Source organism: Antechinus flavipes, chromosome 2, assembly GCF_016432865.1.
Source record: "Antechinus flavipes isolate AdamAnt ecotype Samford, QLD, Australia chromosome 2, AdamAnt_v2, whole genome shotgun sequence".
Taxonomy (NCBI): domain Eukaryota; kingdom Metazoa; phylum Chordata; class Mammalia; order Dasyuromorphia; family Dasyuridae; genus Antechinus; species Antechinus flavipes.
Window position 1 is genome coordinate 610667670 of NC_067399.1, and position 22777 is coordinate 610690446.

The 22777-nt window shown below is 35.4% G+C and overlaps 1 protein-coding gene and 1 long non-coding RNA gene across 2 annotated transcripts in view; one reads left to right on the top strand and one right to left on the bottom strand.

Moving 5' to 3' along the window:
* Positions 1-22777, top strand: part of PDE6C (phosphodiesterase 6C) — a 76625-nt gene that overhangs the window by 53444 nt on the left and 404 nt on the right. The window contains exons 18-21 of the mRNA XM_051981677.1: positions 58-121; positions 4987-5061; positions 5524-5607; positions 6877-7033. Coding sequence (XP_051837637.1) covers positions 58-121; positions 4987-5061; positions 5524-5607; positions 6877-7033 — 380 coding nt within the window. The remainder of the gene's footprint in view (positions 1-57; positions 122-4986; positions 5062-5523; positions 5608-6876; positions 7034-22777) is intronic.
* LOC127551710 (uncharacterized) lies at positions 27-22775 on the bottom strand. Its single transcript, XR_007951159.1, has 3 exons — positions 11498-22775; positions 9287-9354; positions 27-468 (listed from the first exon to the last, which is right to left on the bottom strand). It is a non-coding gene; the product is annotated as an uncharacterized LOC127551710 (long non-coding RNA).

Sequence of the window (22777 nt, forward strand, 5' to 3'; positions counted from 1 at the left end):
TATACAAATCTATATTTTTCATGGTTTTGCTCAGCCCTCCTTTGCTTTGTTCACAAGGGCAATGATGATGACAGGGTGTGACCTCTCTGCTATAACCAAGCCTTGGGAGATCCAAAGCCAGGTGAGTCTATCTCTCCCTCTTGTCACATCATCTTTTCTGTGACATTCAGCTACAGCTCAAGCCTCATCTAAAGGGATCTGACCGTTCCAAACCATTTTAATCACATTTGTCTTTTATGGGGACTATACTATAGAGATAATTTCCCTTTACCTGGCTATTTGGAGGAAGAAGAGGGAAACAAATAAATAAGATATAGTTTGAAAGAAGATTTATATATATATATATACACACACACACATATACATACATACCTATTTTTTCCTATCGTGCCTCAGTGAGTGCAAAATGTGAAAGAACATTGAGATGGTTTCAAGCACCAAGGAGACAACTGGTCATCAGGTCAGATCCTAGCCAAGACAAATAGGAGGGAAAGTTAGTTCCCTGGGTAACCTAGATAACAATCATAAAAGCTTATCTGAAAGCATTACCAATGATGGAACAGATTGTAAAAATGTATTTGAAATGCATTCAGGGAATTTCAGAGTTGTTTGGGAGGAGTAGTTACATTGGGCCAAGAATAGGCAGAGATGGAAAGCAATATCTTCCTCCATGCTGCTTCTCAGAATCAGAGCCAAAATGGATCTCTGAGATCGTCCAAGTCCAAGTCCTCATTCTACAAAACAAGAAAACTAAAGTCCAAGATCACTTACTATTTTAGTAACTGAGTTAAGCCAAGAACTCTGGTCTCCTGATTCCCAGGAGACCTTTTTCCATTGCATCTCTAATGATGATGATGATGATGATGAATGCTGCTATAGCTCCTAATGAATGCTGATAATGATGATGAATGATAATGATGATGATCAATGAAAAGACATTTATTAAACATTCAGTTTGGCATTCAAAGCCCTTCATACACAGCCTTCTCCTACATTTTCATTCTTCTTACATTTTACTGTCTAACATAGTATTTTCAATCCAGTGACACTGGTCTTCTTGGCTATTCCATGAATGAGACACTCCATCTCTCAACTCTGAGCATTCTCTTTAGCTGATCTCTATCCACTCTCTTTCCTCAATTCTACCTGTCCCAACTAAAATTCCATTATTTATAGGAAGGCTTTCCCAACCTCTCTAAGTTCTAGTGGCTTTTCTCTATTAATTATTTCCTATTTATCTTGCATATAGCTTGCTTGTGTATATTATATATATATATGCATGCATATATATATATTGCTTATCTTCTCCATTAAATTATGTGCGCCTTGAGGCAATACAGACTGTCTTTTGCCTCTTTTTATATCCTAGAGATTTAGTACAGTGCCTGGCACAAAATAGGTGCTTAATAATAAATGTTTATTGATTTATTGATTAAGTACTTATTATATCCCAAGACAGTATTATCACTTGGGTACAAATAGAAAATTTGAGACAATTTTTTCTATTAAGGAGTTCACACTTTAATTGGGAAAGACTACATATAAAAGAAAGTTCTTCAGCAGGGTATTCAGTAAAGCCTGGAGGCTTTCTGTCTCATGTGAAGGAATAGAACTGGTGACTCCCATCTCATCCAAGCCTTGTGAATGCTCAGACAGCCCAGGTGGGCTTCGAGGTCAGGGAGAGGGAAGGACTGAAGTCAGGTCTTCACTTTGAACATATTCTAACTATCATGTCTTTTCTCTGAATTTTCTCTTAAAAAATAAATAAACAAAAAGCTCTCCAGTTCCTTCAGCTGATACTGGACTTGAGACCCTTCCCCATCCTACTTGCTCTCCTCTGAACATTCTTGAATTTATCAATACGCTCCTTAAATCATGGAGCTCAGAACAGAAGGCAGTACTCGACATGGGGTCTCGGGCAGAGGAAAGGGGAATTAGCACTTTCTTATTCCTGGAAGTTGGGCCTCTCAGTGTGGTTAAAGATCACGTTCGTATTTTTGACCACCATGTCACATTCATGTCATTCTCATATTGAGTTTGCAGTTACTGATATCCCTAAATCATCAGCTTTCACTTTTGATATTGGTATTTTTTTAAACCAAAGCATATGACTACTTTTAGCCCAACTGAATTTCATTTTATCCACTTCAGTGTTTTGGGAACACTTCAGATTTTTTCTGTCCTCTGATGCATTAAGAAACTCTCCCAACTTTGTGCTATTTGCAAATCTAATGTGCAAAACAATGTGGGGCACTTTGCATCCCTGAGGTACTCTACTGGAGAGCTTATACCAACAGGTCTACCCAATGTATTACATTTCCTCATATTGCTCTATATTTTCTAATGATGATGCTGAGAACTAGTATCTATATAGTGCTTACTATGCACCAGATACTTTTTAATTATTATCTTGTTTAATCTTCACAACACTGGGAGGTATCCGATTTTATGGATGAGGAAACTGAGGCAAACAGAAGTTAAATGACTTTTTCAGGGTCATTCAACTAGTAAGCATCTAAGTTTTCCAGATTCCAGGCCCACAGTTCTAAATACTGTGCTGAGTAGCTACCCCTACTTCTTTGTGGTTGTTGTTATTCAGCTGTTCCAGGTGCGTCCAACTCTCTTTTGGGGGGGGGTTTTCTTGGCAAAGATACTGAGGTGGTTTGACATTTCCTTCTCTAGTTCTCTTTATATTTAAGGAAACTGAGGTAAACAGGGGTAAGTAACTTGTGTGGGTTCACACAGTTACTACATAACTGACATCAGATTTGAACTTTCCTACAAAGATAATGTAAATACTCTGGCAAATGCTTTGCTAAAATTCTGGTAATCTATATTTAAAGCATTCTTTCAATCTGAGTGTTTAGTAACCTTGTCAAAAAAAAAAAAAGAAATGAGGTTAGTCTGGTCATTTCTTGTAATCACTACTTCCTTTTCTAGATGTTCATTATTTTTTAAATGACCTTTCTAAAATGTTCTCAGTAAGTAGAGTCAAATTCACTGGTCTATAATTGGCCAACTCCATTTTCTCTCTCTCTCTCTTTTTTGGAAAGTGAGACATTTGTTCTTCCACAGTTCTATGTCCCTACTCTTATTTTCTATAATCTTTCAGATATTAAAATCAAAAGACTACTTCCTTCAGTGCCCTAGATAACAGTTCATCTCAGCCATTTCACTTGAATTCATCGAGGATAAAAAGAGGTCTATTTTTTTTTTGGAGGGGGGTGTGGTTCTCTCAGAACATCCATCATCTCTGCTTTGGACTTTCCTGTGTTTTAGGACACAAGATGTTTTCTTCTTTCCTTTTTAAAAATTTTATGCCTCAGAGTATTTTTGTGTGGGGGTGTCTCAGGAATATGATGGTTGAAGGGGCTAAGAAGGGAGGTAGACTCACCTTTCCAGCCAAGATGATATCAAAGGCTTGTTACTACATAGCTTGATGGTGTGGAAATAGCACTGAACTTGGAGTCAGAAGTTTCAATCCCATCTCAGAAACAACCTCTGGCTCAATTTCCTCATCTCTAAAATGAAGTCAATAATTACACCTACACTAAAGGGAACTGTCAGAATGAAATGAAGTAAAATGTGTAAAGTGCTTTGCAAATCTTATAACACCATATAAATGTTGACAATTATGAGTCTTATGGAGCTTTTCATGGTTATTCACCTTCTAGCTCACCATTATTTTAACTCTGCTAGGATGAGAGACCCAGATAGTGAGGCTTCTCGTAAAATGAATAATGTGAATAAACAAAAAATACTGTGTGTGTTCTAATTCAAACATTATTTTTTTTAAATTAAAATCTTTACAGGGACGTGTTCTTTTCAGTGCACATATGCATTCAGAACCTGTACCTATATTTTAGCTGCTAATTTGGGCAGCTGGGTGGTGCATAATGCACAGAGTGCCAGGTTGAAGTCAGAAAGACTCACTCATCTTCCTAAGTTCAAATCTGGACTCAGATACTTATTAGCTGTGTGATCCTCAGCATGTCATTTACTCCTGTTTGCCTCAAGTTTACTCTAAAATGAGCTGGAAAAGGGGATGGAAGACCACTCCAGTATTTCTGCCAAGAAAACCTTCAAATGGGGTCACAAAGAGTCAGGAACAACTGAAACTGGACATTAAAAAACTATATTTGCACAGATATGTTTATCTAAACAATCACATAGAACCCTGGTAGCAAGGAGTTCCAGAGCTGGGTAGGATTCTATGTTCCTTTTGTGGGAACTGATCTATGATGGCCATGACTATTAAGTAATATTTATGGTTGTTATTGGGTTAAAGGAGGGATATTTAATTTATATGTGACATAATAAAATATATGTATTTAATTCTAAATAAATATGGAAATATAATCCTATATAGAGAAGATTATAAGGACTAATGGAAAAATTTTAGTTATTTTTAGTACCTAAATTTTAATTTGACAGGTTGTTTCCCACACCCACCCCTACGCAGATTTTCTGAGCAGTCTAGCCAAAAGATTCAAGGCACCCATCAGTCAACAAATTTTTAAGTGCTAATTATGTGCTAGGCACTGTGCAAAGCACTGGGGATACAAAAAGAACCAAAAACAAGTTCCTGCTTTCAAAGAACTTACATTCTAAAAAGGAGGGGGGAAAGCATTTAAATAACAAGATAAACACCAGATATCCAGATAGACACATTGATCTACATGTTAAAGTGAACACTTTAAATGAGGCATTTAATAATTATTTATCAAATTGTTATATCAAATCATTACAAATTACTGATAAGATGCAACTATAAATCACGTGTCTTTCCTGCCCTCAAGAAGCTTATTTTCCTCATGAGTGGAAAAGAAATTACATTTGTTCTAAGTAGTCTTGGAAGATAGAACTGGAAACAAAATATAGAAGTTTCTTGGAGTCTCAAAAATCTGTGCTCAAGCCCAGCCTTTACAATTGATATTTTTTTGTTAATAATCAATTTTTGGTAAATAAACTCTTTCTTATTTGCAGGTAGCCCTCATGGTTGCAAATGAATTTTGGGAACAAGGAGACCTGGAGAGAACAGTATTGCAACAAAAACCAATTGTAAGAGGTTTGATATATTAACCAGCATTGATATTCTATAAAAACCTAAAATCAGTATGAAAGTCTTCACTAATAGCCTACTCTGATGCCTTATCTCAGTATAGTGGAGAGTTTGGGCACTCCAAAACTGCCAGCAAAGCATCATCTCTGCCGGATCCTAGCTAGCTGGAGGGTGAGAACCACTTTGGTGATGGACAGTATGTCTGCCTAACTCTGTCCGAGTTCAGACAGGCACAACCTCAGGCTGGCCACAGCATCAGAGAGAGATGAGCTTTTTAGCCACATCAGCTCTCAGGGACCTTTTTGCTAAGGAACAGAGGAAGTGGGTGGAAAAGGGAACTCCACAATGAATAACAGATAAAGTATTACAGCATCAGATTCTTCAAAATACAGTTGTAATAACAGTCTCTTTGTGGATGAAAAAGTTAGAAATAGCAAATATGGGAATTTCTTCCTTTCTAGCCTATGATGGACAGAGAAAAAGGAGATGAACTACCCAAGCTCCAAGTTGGTTTCATCGATTTTGTGTGTACTTTTGTATACAAGGTAAGAAAACCTGATTTGATTCTTTTGTTCAGATTATCATTGTTGGAAAGGTAATTTCTTCATGCAAGGCTTCAGCTAAAATGAAGAGATCTTTCAAAGGTACACCCAGGAAGACATTACTTGAGCACCGAATGACCTAGACTATTTTGGCAACTGTCTTATTTTTAAGAAAGCTTCTAAAATTATTCAGAAGCAGCTGGTGGCACAGTGGATAAAGCACTACATCTGGATTCAGGAAGAATTGAGTTCAAATCCAGTCTCAGATGTTTACTTTCTGTATGAACCTGGGAGAGGATTTAACTTGTGTTTGCCTCAATTTCATCATTTATAAAGTGGAGCTAATAATAGCACCTATTCCCCAGGATTGTTGAGAGGATAAATTGATATAATATTTGTAGTCATAGCATAAACCTTAAGGTACTATATAATCATGACAATGATTAATACTAGCTATTCCATCTTAATCCATTATCTTGTTGTTGTCCTTCATTTTTGAAAAGAACCAAAAAAAAAAAACCAAAAAAACAAACCAAAAAACCAAAAAAATCTATTATCTAGGGGGAGGGTGAACAGATACAATATTTAACCTGTTGACAGTTTGTTGCTGAGGTTTTGTTTCAATTATGTCCAGCCTTCTGTGACACCGTTTGGGGTTTTCTTGGAAAAGACACTGAAGCAGTTTACCATTTTCTTCTTCAGTTTATTTTACATTTGAGGAAACAATAGAATGAAATAATTTGCCCAGGACTACACAGCTAGTATGTATCTGAGGCCAGATTTGAATTGCCTCCAGGCCCAGCACTGTTCCACTGAGTCACCTAGATGCCCAGTTGACAATTCAATTAGCCTTCTATTACTATGTTTAAAGAAAAAAGAACAGCTTTCCTTTTTATAGACTATCTCAAACATCTTAGTGCAGTTTTAAGCAACAATAAGATTTAGACTGCACTAATACTTTTGGAATATTGTGTTTTATATGCAAGTATTAATATCCTCTCCTTACAAATAAGGAAATTGGGACTCAAGAGCTTAAAAGACTATTCAGTAACCAAGATCTAAAGAAGTTAGGAATTTGAACCTAGTTCTTGTTCGTTCCATATGTTATCCTTCCTTTGTATAGAAAAGCAAAATTTGCCATACCTCTGTCAGCCTTGATATGTCAGCCCTGAGCTCTGGCTTATTAACTCTCAAGGGATACCTGTCATTCTAAAGCAAAACTAAAGCTTCAGATTCGAATCATACATTTCCCACTGACAATTATTTCTTTAGGAATTCTCCCGGTTTCACAAAGAAATTACACCAATGTTAAATGGTCTTCAAAACAACAGAGTAGAGTGGAAATCCCGAGCTGATGAATATGATGAAAAAATGAAGGTGATAGAAGAAGAAAAGAAAAAACAGGAAGAAGCCAACACAGCTCCAAAAGGTGAGACTTTCAAAAAAAATTCATATGAAACTTCTCTTTTCTAATCACTAGGATAAACTGCATCCAAAGCTTAGATGCAGATTTAAGCTTTAAAAAAAGCTTTAAGTAAATAAAGTTTAATATTGCATCAGATTTGGGGGAATAGCCTGTATTAAACAAACAGGACTTGGTTTCTGTTGTGCTTATTCTGGACAAGATAGTTAAAAAGAAAAAAGAGAGAACTAGAGAGAAAGAGAGAAGAAGAGAATAAAAAAAAGAAAGAAAGAAGAACAAAGAAAAAGAAGAAAGAAGAAGAGGAGGAGGAGGAGGAGGAAGATAAGGAAAAGAGAATGAGGAGGAAGAGGAAGAGTGAAAAAGAGAAGAGTGAGAAAGAAGAAGAAGAGAGGAGGAGGAAGAAGAAGAAGAGGAGGAAGAAGAGGAAAGGAGAATGAGGAGAAGGAAAGGAGGAAGAGAGAGAGAAGGGAAAAAAGGAAGGAAGGAAGAATGGGTGAAAGGAAGGAAGGAAGGAAAGAAGGAAAATATTTTGTGATTCTGTGTGATTGAAAGGTTTTTGCCACGTTCTATTAGTACTAAGATATTTCTCCTACATTAGCTTATCATGGTGCCATCTTTTGCTTACCTGACCATAAATTCTTAACAGAAGAATCAATATGTCAGATTACAAGTCAAAAGTAGCTATGAAGAAAATGAGTTTCGTTTTATCATCCATGCCAAATGACATCATGGGAAATGTGACAACCGTTGCTGCTTTATATTTGGGCTTACAAATTCAGCACTCAAGGCTGATGAAGATTTCTCAGTTTCAGAAAGAAGATATGGCCCATATTGAATAGTAATCAAAATAACTTTCTATAACATTATTTAAAATTATTCTTCATAATAGCATTTTAAAAGTTTTAAGGGAAAAAACAGAAATTTTCTTAGAAGTCCCTGGCTAAATGCTGTTAGAGATTTAGCAAAGACTAGCAAAAATAGAATTGAATTCTCTATCAGAAGAAAAGTAGAGATTTCTTGTTCCTTTTCAGAAGTAATCTGTAATGACCAATGGGTGAAGCAAAGGTCTTTTCTCGCCATACTTGTCTCCAAACTTTACTTTAATGAAAGGATTATTAGAGTTTTTCCTTCAATTATTTCTTAGAAAATCCCTTCTCTTAAATCCTAGAAGTCTTTTTGACAGATGTAGATCCCTAAAAGCTGTTGTCCCAATTCATGACTGCAGTGAAGATGAATCCTTTGATATTAACGATTTTTAAAAGGGATAATACAGAGTGGAGAGAGGAAAAAGACTGTTTACAATGGGTTATAAATATTCCATAGATCAACAAGGGCTGAGTATTTAAAAAGTTAGGTTTCTATTTCATAAAAACATTTCCTGGAAATGACATGGAAAGGTAGTAAAAAACATTGTTCCTCAAACCATTGGTGGCCACACTGAAATCATGTAAAAAGTGGCTATTGAATTGATTCTGTGCTAAAGCTTTTTTTTTTTTTTTTTTTTTTTGGTAAAGCAGTGACCCAAATTATCTATTGAGCAGAAGTCTGCAAATTGGGCAAAGCCCAGATTGCAAATCTGTAAACATAAAAAAACTCTTTTTAGAAAAATCCTTACATTTGTCCCTGGATGTCATAGAGCATCTAATCTGGTTAGATATAAATCACCTTTATTAAAGGCTGGCTTTGTTTGTCTTTTAATCAAATACCTAAAGAAAATGAATTTTTTTTCTTAAGAATCATTTGTCAAAATTCTGCAATACTTTGGGAGTGGGGGAGTTTCTTGAATATTTTTATGTCACAGACCACTTTAACAATCTGATGAAAACTATGGAATCACTTTCCAAATAATGCTTTCAAAGGAATAAATTAAAATACATAGGTTTATAAAGAAAATCAGTTATATTGAGATGCACTTTGCTCTTTCTCTCTTTGTATACACACACACACACACACACACACACACACACACACATTCATATATATGGAAAAGGAAAGCAAAAGGAAAGAGAGGGAGAGAGAGGACAGAGAGAGAAGAGACAGAAACACAGAGTGAGACAATGAAACAAAGAAAGAGAGAGACAGCTGGAGAGAGACTCATATTAAGAATTACAGAATCTGAAGGGGACAGAGTTTAAAAGCACCATAGAAAATTTCAACTTTGATTCTTGAATTTACAGCTCCCCTTGCCCAATGAACCTGTATCTGGGAAGCTTTTCAGAAAGAGTAACATTTAATTTAATTCAATTCCTTCCATATTACCTTGTATTCTGCTCCATGTTTCTGGAGTCATGCCAACAGTTTCTTGAAAAAATGCAACTGTTATCTATCTGGAACGATACCAGAAAAGGTCAATTATTTACTATCCAACATGGAAGTATTTTTAACTGAACTCTTAAACAATCAGAGCTAAAATTACTGTTTTTTTGGATAGATGGCTTAAAAGGACATTGTGGCACACTGGTTTATTGATCTTTAAATGCTTCTTAACAGAAGTTTGCAGAAGCCCAAAAAATAAAGTTTCAACAAGACACATAATCTCTGGTTTATAATCTAAGGCAGTGAGAAAAGGGGTGTGGTGGTAGAAGAAAGGGAAAATAAGACACAAACCACAAAATAATTAACTATTAGAGACTTGAAAAACTACATTGCTGGCTGAGGTCTGAGGAAAAAGGTTATTAAGAACAAAGGGAATCATCAGGGGAAATTTTCATGGAAAATGCATATGAAGTGGGCTTTAAGAGATGGTTAGGAAGTCAACAGGGAAGGAGGAGAAGAGAGGATATTCAGGCCAAGAGCAGTTTAGTTTCTCTGTGTAAGAAAGTAATATGAAATAAAATTAACAAGATTGAATAGCCCAAGCTTACAAATATGAGAAGATATCTCTTTTTTTGCAGGAGTAGGGGACCATAAGAGGGGGATAGTGCATATAACATCAGACTAGTTTGCTATATTGATTAGTTTTGCAGAACTTTTTTTCTTCTTTCCATTAAAAAATCTGTATTAGAAGGGATATATCCCCTCTTCAGGAAGTATATGTGGTGCAAAAATAAACAAAAAAATTATTTTAAAAATATGGAGAGTAATTCCAAAACTATGTAAACTATTTGAAAAAATAGGTAAAGGAATCCTGCCAAATTTCTTCTAAGACACAAATATGGTACTGACATCTAAATGAATATTGATGCAAAAATTTTAAATAAAATATTAGCAAAGAAATTATAGCAACTTTTTAGAAGGATAATAAACTATGATCAAGTGGGATTTATACCAGGAATGCAGAACTGGTTCAATATTCGGAAATTTATTACTATTATTGACCAAATTAATAACAAAAGCAACAGAAATCATTTAATAACCTCAAAGATGCAGAAAAAACTTTTGACAAAATACAGCACCCATTCCTATTTAAAACACTAGAGAGCATAGAAATAAAGGGAGCTTTCCTTAAAATAATAAGAAGTATCTATCTAAAGCCAACAGAAAGTATTATTTGCAATGGAGAGAAGCTGGACTCATTCCCAGTGAGATCAGGGGTAAAACAAGGATGCCCATTATTATGGCTTCTATTATTCAACATCGAACTAGAAATGTTGGCTTTAGCAACAAAAAAAAGGAAAAAGAAATGAAAGGAATTAGAATAGGCAATGAGGAAATAAAACTACTTCTCTTTACAGATGATATGATGATATACTTAGAAAATCCTAGAAAATTATCTAAAACCTACTTGAAACAATTCACAGTGTTAGCAAAATTGCAGGATATAAAATAAACTCACACAAATTATGGATATAAAATAAACTCACACAAATTATCAGTATATATATATATATATATATATATATATATATATATAACTGACAAAGCCCATCAACAAGAGAGAAAAATTCCATTTAAAATAACTGTAGACTAAGAAATATGAAGTAATTCCAAATGATAGGAAAAACTCCCAGCCCAATTAAACTGTCCAAGATGGGAAGGATGCAGCTTTGCATGTCCACTGAGGGAAGGCAGCAGTGGGCCCAGCTAAGTGACTTCTATCTATCCCAAGTGACTTCCCCTGCACCAGAAAAATTTCACTTCCTGCTGTACCTGCCTCATATTCAGCCATGGGTAAGAAGAGGAACAAGACCTTCCTTTGACCCCAAGCCTTCCATTTTTTGTGTGCACATCCCTTGAAGGATCTAGAATCCAGCAGAGTGATTTCTATGTGTAGCAGACCCTTGAGAGTAGAGGAAAAGGGAAGCTAATGGGAAGCAAGAACTTCCAACTTCTGCTAGACCATTTTCTGGTTCCTTTCCAGTCTTTGGAAGAAAGAGAAGTAGTAAATGGTATCTCCAATGTGACATCTGACTGTGTGTAGTTCTGAACCCCTGAACATCACCACCCAAATCCCATTCCCCATCCTCCTTCACTCAATCCCTTATTCCCCTCAATCCTCTCACCCCAACGTTGCAATTTAATGTCACTTACCTCTTCCACTGTGCCTTGTAGAATACCCATTCCATAGATAACAAACTTCTTTTTGTCTTGATTTCCTTTCCCAATCTGTCTTCTATGATGATTCCGCCTACTTGGCCACCATTTCCACTACTGGCTACACCATTGCTCATTGGTTGAAGATAGGGAGCAGAGGGAGGAAAGGTTAGAAAAATGTGTGCTCCTAATTGCCACTTTCAGGTTTTCCCGCTATCTCTATCACTTTCCTCCTTTGAGGTTCATGTATTTTATATCTGCTGATCAATCAAAATTCTTGTAGTTATTGACTACAGACATCCAGATCACTCCCCTTCTTTCCTCACTAAGTTTGGCTCACAATTTGTCTCTTTTTTTTTTTTTCCCAACAGTTGCTTTCCTACTGGGGAACTTCAACATACACATTGACTTTTCCTCAAATGCCTTAATCACTCAGTTCTTCAACCTGCTTATTTACCATGACCTACCCTTCCATCACACCTCCACTCCACACCACAGATATACCACTTCCATATTCAGTAAACAATATCTGTTGGTTCCCCACCTATTTCTCTGACTTCCCTTATCAAGTCCTAGTTTTTATTTATACCATGACCTCTAATCCCTTGACTCCCGAGTTACCTCCCAGGCCATCTACTAAGCTAAGCCACTTTCTTCTCCTTCACCCTTGTCTCACATGAAACAACTTATTCCTTAACTAGGCTAATGCTTCTATATGCACAAATGATTTCATTCACCCTGATTTCTCAGGTGAGATGTGCTCTGAGCCTTCCATTTTCTGAGAGGTGTCCCCTAAGAAAGGCTGCTTAGGGCCAGGCTAGCTACTTAACATATGCCCCAAAGAATGCCCTTCCATCTGTGCCAGCACAAGGCATCTGCCCCCTTCTGCTATCAGCCCAGCCTCCCAGTTGGAATGTAGATAACCCTCTTTGTACAAAAAGAGCAGCCCTCCTTTCAACTTTAGGCTTCCTATTTTCTGCTGCATTTATCCTCTGAGGGAGTAATTCCCTTTACTCAACAATGAACATTTTCACACCTAGTCATGCATATCATAATAATTCTGAATTTCTGTAGATCATCATCCAAAGCAATTCCTCACTATCACCCAATTCCTCATTCCCATCCCCCTCAATTGTCCCAATGTCCCTCAAACATCATCCAGACCTTCCACTGTACCTTTTGGAATGCCTGTTCCATAGGCAACAAATTTCCCTTCATCTTAAACCTGTTCCTTTCTCACTTCTTTAATCTACTAGTTCTTACTGACACCTAACACTGTCCAGTATTAGCTGTACCTTCACTCATTCTCCTCAGTCAATGACCAACATGGAGAATTTGGGCTAGGCAATCCTACCATAATTCCCTTATCAACCCTCTATCCTATTCTCCTCAGTCATTCTTCCAATCTTTTTATCACTCTTCAAATCTTCCATGACTTCCTCTTCCCCTATTTTTTCAGTTGACTCATATTTTACAGAAAAATATTTGAGGACATTCACAGTGAACTCCCTTTTCTCATCTCTTATCTCCTATCACTAAGATATCTTTTGCCACTCTCCCCTCCTTCATGCTTGTCTCATTCCTTTTTTAAGTCATTTTTTTCAGTTGTGCCTGACTCTTCACGACCCCATTTAAGTTTTTCTTGGCAAAGATACTGAAGTGATTTGCCATTTCCTTTCCCATTTCATTTTAAATGAGACAAACACTGTTAAATGACTTGTTCAGGGTCACATATTTGAACTCAGGAAGATGAGTCTTCCCAATTCCATGTCCAGTTACCTAGCTGCTGAGGCTAATAACTCACTTTTTCAAGTGATCCTATTTCACCCTTTCTCCTCCAAATTGTTCTATCATCTCCACTATTTCATTTATTTTCAATCTCTCCTTCTCTAGTGGTTCATTTCCTATTGCCTACAAATGTGCTCTTCTCTCTTATCCTGAGAAGAAAACCCTCACTTGACCCTTGATCCCCATTACTTTCCTATATATCTTCTGACCTATATCTAAACCCCTCAAAAAGCCTTCTGCAATAGTTACCTCCATTTTCTTTCCTCTCACTCTTTTCTTAACCCTTTACATTCTGTCTTCAGACTTCATCATTCCACTGACATTGTTCTCTCCAAAGTTACCAAGGATCTCTTTATTGTAAAACCCAATGGCTTCTTTTGAATCCTCATTCTTCTTAACCTCTTTGAAGCCTTTGACTTCCTTGATCACTCTCTTCTCCTTGATACTCTTCTCTTTAAGATTTTGGGGTACCATTCTCTCCCAATTTTCTTCCTTCAATCCGACCACTCCTCTGTCTGTTTTGCTGGATCCTCTTCCAAATGCCAGAGATGTCCCTCTTCTCTTTTCCCTCTATACTATGTCACTTGATTTCATCAGCTTCCATGAGTTTAATTACCATTTTTATGTTCTATTTGTATCTTATCTCTACGTTTCCTGCGCTAACTTCTCTTCTGACCTCCAGTGTCAGATCTCCCAAGTACCTTTCAAACACCTTAAACTGGAAATCCAATAGACATTAAACTCAACATGTCCAAAATTGAAATTATCTTTCCCCCAAAACCATCCTCTCCATCCCTTAACTTCCCTATTACTGTCACTCAAAACTTAGGCATCATCTTCAACCCCTCACTCTCTCTGTCCCCACAAATCTGTTTCTAAGAACTGTCAAAATCACTTGTGTAATATCTCTCCTCTGAGATTGCCATCATTCTAGTGCAGGCCTTCAGGATTACTGCAATCAAGTCTTTCCTTCATTTTAGGGCAGATCCTGCCCTATCTATCCTCATTTCAGCCAAGTGATTTTCCTAAGATTCAGATTTGACCATATCATCTCCCTTTCTCCCCACCTCCCACCATATTCCAACGGTTCCCTTTTGCCTCTAGGATCAAATATGAAATCCTCGATTGGATATTCAAAGCCCATCATAACCTACTCCCCTTCTACTTTTCTAGTCCCTTTACACCCTACATACCACTCTGTTCTCTTTGATCCAATGATACTCGCCATTTTTCTGTTCTACAAACAAGATACTCCAACTTAGCTTCAGGTATTTTCTTTGGCTGTTCCCCATTCCTAGATTGCTCTCCCTATTCATCTTCATCTTCTGACTCCCCTGGCTTCTTTAAGTCTCAATTAAAATCCCATCTTCTACAGGAAGCTTTTTTCAATCTCTTTTAATTCTAGTACCTTGTCTCTTTTCCTGCTTTTTCCTACTTTTCCTGCACATAGCTTATTGGTACAGATTTGTTTGCTTCTTGTCTCCCCCACTGGATTATGAGTTACCTGAGGGCAAAGAATGTCTTTTGTTCTTTTTAGATCTTCAGTAGTTAGCACATGCTTGGCATATAGTAGGTATGTATATAAACTGACTGATTATTGACTAAAGAGAAAATAAATATTTATTCATTGAAGAAATAATTAAAAATCATATTCCATGTTTCAATATCAGTTTAAAACAATGAAATTTTAAGGTTATCATTTATATGGCAGGCATTTTTCAGAATACAGAAGCCTATACATTATTGTTAAAAAACCAAATATGGCTAATAAACTGACACATTCATTTCATTCATGAATTGGAGTTATGTGTATAATTCATTGATGGATAAAGATTTATTCCTTTTAGTAGAGATCTAATGCTTCCTTTAGAAGTATCACTCATTTAAAATATTGAAGGAACCTACAGGAAATACAAAGTGGGTAGAATGTTAATTAGTAGAATTCGAAGGTTATGATTTACTGCCTTGCAATAATAATCCTGGTGAAGGCTAGAGAGCTTATGCTGAGCTAATGATTAGAGCTGAAACAGAAAGGTAAATAGACTATTAAGTAGTAAATATATTCTTTATTTTTTCCTGCTAGACATTAGCCCAATAGTCTAAATAGGATTTTGATGTGACCCGACCTTAGAGCAAGTAGGTCATCATGTTCCCCACGTGATCATTATGTCAAGTGCTGACGTGATGAGGGCAGTGAGGAAGTAGGATGATGTTGATGACTGTACTAAGTTTAACTGCTGACAAAACAAACATATTAGTCCAGTGTTGTAAGATTAATTTTGGTTTTTTAGCAAAGAATTTTGAATGCCTCTTCAATTTATATGAGCTGCAGTGTCCTGTGACAGTGAGAGATACTTGTTCAGAATTTAGCTGAATTGGGTATTGTACATAAATCTGTAAGTCAAGGCACTTAAAAATTTCTGATAAATTTCTGAGATGTTAATTTGCTTACTTATAGGGAATTTCAGCTTAATTAAATCAACATCATCTTTTCTCATTTCCTGAAAGTCCAGACCCTCAAAATTTTAAGTGGGATCTTTCTGCAGCAAGGCATTAATGAAATCTCTATCTATGTATGTATATATATAAATAAATGAAAATTTCTATCCTACTGATCATATATTTTTTCCTGCTCTTTTCATTTCTCCTCAAACTTTTCATCTTTCCTCTGTACCTTCTTACCTTCTCACTTGAGAATCTTGTCTTTCATTTTGCTGAAAAAATGGAGGCCATTCACCAAGAGTTTGCTTTTCCTTCATCTTACATCACATAGATGCCTTCTTCTATTATCACCTCCTTTACTTCGTTCTCATGAGGAGTGGCCCTTCTCATTGCCAAAGTAAATCCTTCTACATGACATCCCATCTTTTCTTCTACCAAATTGCTTGTTCTATCACTCCTATTCTCTTACTAATTTTAAATCCTTCCCTATATACTGGCTGCTTCCCTACTGCCTACAAATTTAAAAAACACTAACTTTATTCATCAGTCCACACTGGCTATCATCTTATATGCCTCTAACTAAACTCTTAGAAAGCCATCTAAAAGAGAAAAAAGGATTAATAATAACAGCTAATATTTATATAGCACCTACCATGAACCACACTATACTAAGCACTTTACAAATATTAGCTCACTTGATCCTCTTGGCAATTCTAGGAGGTAACTATTGTATTATCCCCATTTTTTACAGTTGAGGAAACTAAGGCAAACCTTAATGGGTTTAAGTGACCCACCCACAGCCTAAGAGTTAGATCCCCTGTATCACCTAGCTACCTAATGGTATAAGTTGTTGGGGAAGGTTCCACCAGTGTGAATGAATGAATGAATACCAAAATATTTATTTGGTGAATAGCAAAGGACAAAGCAGAATATCTGACATTAGAATATGGAGGATAAGCCAAACTTCAAATTTCATAGATGACTGCATACAAAGAGTTAACAGCAGAGGAATGATTTTCATGTATGCATTAAAAGCATGCCATAGGTGTGAGTAGGAAAGAAAGCCAGGATATCAAGGGAAGAAATAATGAAAAAGTAGACTGGATCCGAAAAGGAAAGCAGAGTTCAGGATCTGGGAAAGTAAATAAAGTCATAGAAAAATGAGTATTGGATTTGAGCCTTGGAAGGAATCTCAGAGGCTATTTAGTTCCAATCATAACTGAAGAAGAGAACCCCTCTATAATCCTAAACTGTAGTTTAGCAGGGGTCAAATAGGCCAGAATTCCTCAGCCCACAATTTTTATTGTTGTTCAGTCATTTTCTGTCATGACCAACATGTTTTGGGGTTTTCTTGGCAGAGATACTGTAATGGTTCAACATTTCCTTCTCCAGCTTATTTTACAAATGTGGAAACTGAGGCAAACAGGGTTAAGGGACTTGTCCAGGGTCACACAGGTAATAAGTTTTGGAGATCAGATTCAAACTCATGAAGATCAATCTTCCTCATTCCAAGTCCAATGCTCTATCTACCCTGTCACCTAGCTACCCTATGGTTCTGGGATGCTTTACCATTTCAAGATTTTCTGATTTCTCTCAAATATTCCTTCTGCCTTCTTTTAAGGTAGCGCTAGGTCCCCAGTGTGCCAATATGCCTGGCCCATGACTGATATACTTCTGTCAACAACATACTTTACAAGTGATCATTAGGATTTACAGTGAAGAGGAATCCAGTCTCCAAATAAGAACTTCTTCCTTACATTGAGAGGCAGTGTAGCAGAGAGGTCATGGGACTGGGCATTAGAAAGCCCTGGGCTCAAATTCTGTATCAGATATTTGTATCCCTGGGAAATGTGCTTAAACTCTTTGGACCTCAGTTTCCTTAGTTTCCTTAAATAATAGGGTTGGACTTGGCCTTTAAGGTCCCTTCCAGTTTTCTCAATCTGTGATCCTCTGATTAAGGCTAAATTTGTCCCTTTGCAACTTCTTTCCGGTGTTCTTATCCTACCGTCTGGGTCCAAGTAGGACAGTGTCCCAAGAAGGCTGGTGCTAACAAATGAAATTTTGGCCTTTGATTCTAGACCAGAGACTTTTTGCTTGAGCTGTGTCCATTTTTATGATTACAATTCACATGCATAAATTTTGAGGGGCAACAGTGTAGCTAAAGAACCAAAGTGACACATACAAATTGATTAAACTCTCAGGCAACTTGTTAAGACTAGAAGTTATAAAAACAGATGGCTATCTGCATTGGAAGAGTTTGCTCATCCAAGATTTTCAATCATCATAATAGCTTACATTTATATAGTGCTTACCATGTGCCAGATACTATGCTAGATGCTTTATTATTATATCATTTGATTCTCACAACAACACTTGGAAGGTAGGTGCTATTATTATCCCCATTTTTGCAGCTGAGGACACTAATCACACAGCTAATAAGCATCTGAGGCTGGATTTGAATTCAGGGTATTCAAGTTCCATGAACTGTGTCAGTTAGCTGCCTTAATACCAATGAAATCACAAGTCCAGTCTAAAACAAAAATTTTAAATTTCCAAACATTGTCAACAAAATATGCAAATTTAAAAAATAATTATGAAATTATAAACTCCAAACTATTTGCTAAATTGAAAGAATATATGTATGCATGCACATACATACACACTTAAAATAAACACTTCTCTGTTCCTCTTCTTTTGATTAAAATAAGAATTTGAATTAGCCAAAATCCATTGAGATAACTAAGTGTATAGTGGATGTCAGATTATTATTAGATGGATTTATTGTAAAGATTTCTCTCTCCAAAATCTTGTTTTTATTTTTAGTTTAGATACACTGCTTTTGTTGTACAAAAATAACTGTTATTATATTCTAATAGATCTATTTTGTCTCTAGCAATTTCTTCCATTCATTTAATAGGTAATTTGGTAACTTTTTGATTTTTAGCTAACAATTCCTAGTCTGTGCATGTTATATTCCAGGTGCATTGCAGTTACTCTTATTCTTAAAAATTCAACCATTTATTTTGCGATCTCAATTCTGGTGGCACTATACTGGTAATTTTTTTTTTTTTTTTTAGTTTTGATAATATTTTCTTTTTTAAAAAAAAAAATTAATTAATTGATTTATTTTTTTTTTTTTAACCCATGCCAAGGTAATTTTTTACAGCATTATCCCTTGCACTCACTTCTGCTCCGATTTTTCCCCTCCCTCCCTCCACCCCCTCCCCCAGTTGGCAAGCAGTCCTTTACATGTTAAATAGGTTACAATATATCCTAGATACAATATATGTTTGCAGAACCGAACAGTTCTCTTGTTGCACAGGGAGAATTGGATTCAGAAGGTATAAATAACCCGGAAAGAAAAACAAAAATGCAAGCAGTTTATATTCATTTCCAGTGTTCTTTCTTTGGGTATAGTTGCTTCTGTCCATCCTTGATCAATTGAAGCTGAATTAGCTCTCTTTATCGAAGAGATCCACTTCCATCAGAATACATCCTCAAACAGTATCGTTGTTGAGGTATATAATGATCTCCTGGTTCTGCTCATTTCACTTAGCATCAGTTCATGTAAGTCTTGCCAGTCCTCTCTGTATTCATCCTGCTGGTCATTTTTTACAGAACAATAATATTCCATAACGTTCATATACCACAATTTACTCAACCATTCTCCAATTGATAGGCATCCATTCATTTTCCAGCTTCTAGCCACTACAAACAGGGCTGCCACAAACATTTTGGCACATACAGGTCCCTTTCCCTTCTTTAGTATCTCTTTGAGATATAAGCCCATATACTGGTAATTTTTAAAATTTCTTTTTTCTTTGCCAGTGTAATTTTGAAATTTATCAATGACATGCCTGCCTGAAATTAATCTGGAGTTCTTTCTTAGTATTATAATTCTATTGTTTTGTTTTTTAATATTTCCAGGAAGTTTTCTTTTACAATTTTCTAAAATATATTGGTCAAATTATTTTTCTTCAAAATTTTACAGAACTTTAACAATCCTAAACTTCCCATTTCTTAATCTTTCTCCATATTTAGTCACTTACATTTGTAATATTTTCCAGTCTTTCGCCAGTTATTTTTGGGCATACTTCTCTTTCCAACGTATCTTTTACCAATCTACTTTCCAACATATTTTTTTCACTGCTTCTGCTGTCAATTCTCTATTTTTAGTGTTGATTTCTAAGTTCCTAAGGTTTATCATTGAAGATTTCTTAGCTGCACGTTGTCCTTCTCTTTTCCCTCTCATCTTTTAATTTCCTTATTGTATATTCTAGTCAATTTATTGCACCATAAGGAATCTCTTGCTTTGTTTCTAATGATAATTTTCAGCATGTCTCTCTTCTAGTATTTTTACCTAATTTTTTTCTTCTACTAAATGTTTCTTCTATTATATTTTTGATAGCTTTTGGACTCTTCTTAATCTGAATACTATTATTGCTATTTTTGAGGGGAATGAGGAGGTGTACTTCCTTTCTATGATAGTCTAACATCTTTTTTTTTAAACATTAGTTCTTAATTTCTGATGATTCTTCATAAAACAATGTTTCTTGTATTCTTTTCTTTTTCATGACCAGTACCATCTCAGGATTTCAAACTTTTATATCTTAGGCCTGGATTATTCCAATAGCTTTTTAACTGGTTTCCCCATATCCAGTCTCTCTTCTAGTTAATCCATTTTAAATACTGCTGCCAGATTAATTTTCCAAAAAATTTACTGGTCACATCCCCCCTCTTATTAAAAACACTTAATGACTCCAAACTCACCTATTTTTACTCCCATTTCCTAAATGAACTCTTTAATCAAAACTGGCCTACTTGCCATTCTTTAGACACTTTATAAACCAATATTTTAGTTTTAAAAAATTATCCTCACATGGTAATTGTATTGACAGAACGAGCTAATCATATTTGTATTTATTACTTTTTATGATTCTATGCCATTGTTCATGCTGCTGCTACTACTACTATTACAACTACTACAGCTACTACACACAAACATCCTAGACATATACAGACCCTCTCTTGTCTACTCTTTGTTGAAATAAACATCCCATCTCTCTTTCTGAGTCAGGTCCAAATATACTACTCTGTTCCATGAAGCTTTTCCTGATTATCATAATCAGAAATTATTTTTCTCTCCTCAAAGATCTCTATAGTGCTCAAATGATATTTTTTCATATATTGTACAGGTTTTTTGCATCTTTTCAACTAAATTACAAAATACAGAAGACAGAGACTGTGTTTTATAGGTTTTTATACTCCCCTATAGCATTTAATACAATACTTTGCATGGTTAAGTATTTAAAGTAATTAAAAGATTAAAATAAGCAAGAATTTGAATTAGCCAAGATCCATTGAAGTAGTTCGGTATAGAGGATAGAGCAATGGTCCTGGAATAAGGAAGATCTGTGTCCAAATTTGAATTCAGACACTTTTTAGCTGTGTGACCCTGGAAAAGTAATTTATGCTGTTTGCCTCGGTTTCCTCAACTGTAAGATGAGGATAATATTATAGCACCTATATCCCAGGCTTGTTGTGAAGGCTATCTCATGAGATATTTGTTAAAGGCTTAGCACAGTTCTTGGCACATAGTAAGTGCTTAAGAAGTATTTGTTCTACTACCCTCACCATGGATTATGGAATAATAAGAATCAGGCTTTTTATGTTACTTGTTCCATCATGTGCTAAACTGTTTTATTGCACATAAATAGGTTGTTATAAAAACTATTTTAAAAGAAAACGCAATCAGTTTTATGATGGCATCTATGATGGTTGGTAAGAATCATGGTAGTAATACCTCTCTCTGTTTTAGCACTCCTCAAATCTCACTACAGATGTAGACATACATATACACAACATGCTACAGAATAGCAAAATCATTTTTTAAAAAGATAAAAGGCAATTTTTTGAAAATTTCACAATGGCCTTTGAAGTAACTGAAGGTACTCTGTGATGTTACAAGACCAAGATTGAAAGCCACTGAGATAATTGAGGCCTAATTTTTAAATGAATATTTATTTTTAAAAATGTTTAAAACACACAAAAATTAGCTCATGGAAATGAATGGAAACATCCACTTAGCTTTCATTATCTTGGTCTACTTTTTGGCTGAACTACTTCAATGGAAAGTTCAACATACATGGAAAAGCTAAATTAGAATTAACCAGTTTTATTCATTCTGTGAAATATAGCCAAATATTTCCCAAAGTAGGAGACTGATCATGTGACATGTTTTAATGCAGGTGGAAAGGGTCGAAAATAACCTATTAACATGGTGATCCACAGCTTTCAAATGTAAGTTTTAATTCTGATATTGCTAATGTTAACGTAAATGCAGCTGACATTATCAATTTCCACTGAAAAGAACATAAATAAGACCAATAAAATAAAATCTGTGGAATCATTCTGGAAATGTTAAGTTAGAAAAAGTATATTTGCTAAACTTTTAAATGGGGTGTTTTAGTAGTAACACACAATATAATTTTTTAGAAAAATGAATTTTCAAAATTCTCTAGTCAATAAGCAGGTCACATTACTTTATGCCAAGTATTTACTTTTTTCTTTTTAGTTTTAAGTTTTCTTGTTTCATTTTTGTCTTTTGGGAGTGATGCCTCTGTATCTTTTAATTTAATTCTCTTCTCAAGTTTCACCACATTTATACACATATACACACAATACACACAAACTCTTGAATAATTATTTTAAAAATAAACATTTACTTATCACCTTTTTTTGAAATGCCAAATTAAGCATTTCGCCTATTATACTCTTCCAATATGGATGGTTCAGTATGTTTGTCTTTTGAAAAAAATGAAGATTTCAATTAATACATCATCCTTTAATGGGAGTCTTCTATCCAATTAATCCATTTTTAAAAATGTATAACCAGTAAACTTGAATTCAGTTTGGTCAAATTTGAATGATCAAATACTGTGGTTCCTCAAAATGAAATTACTAAGTAAGATATTAAAGTTAATACTTAGAAAGCAAAAACTAAAAGGTTATTAACATTTAAAGGATAAATATAAACTAACAACATTT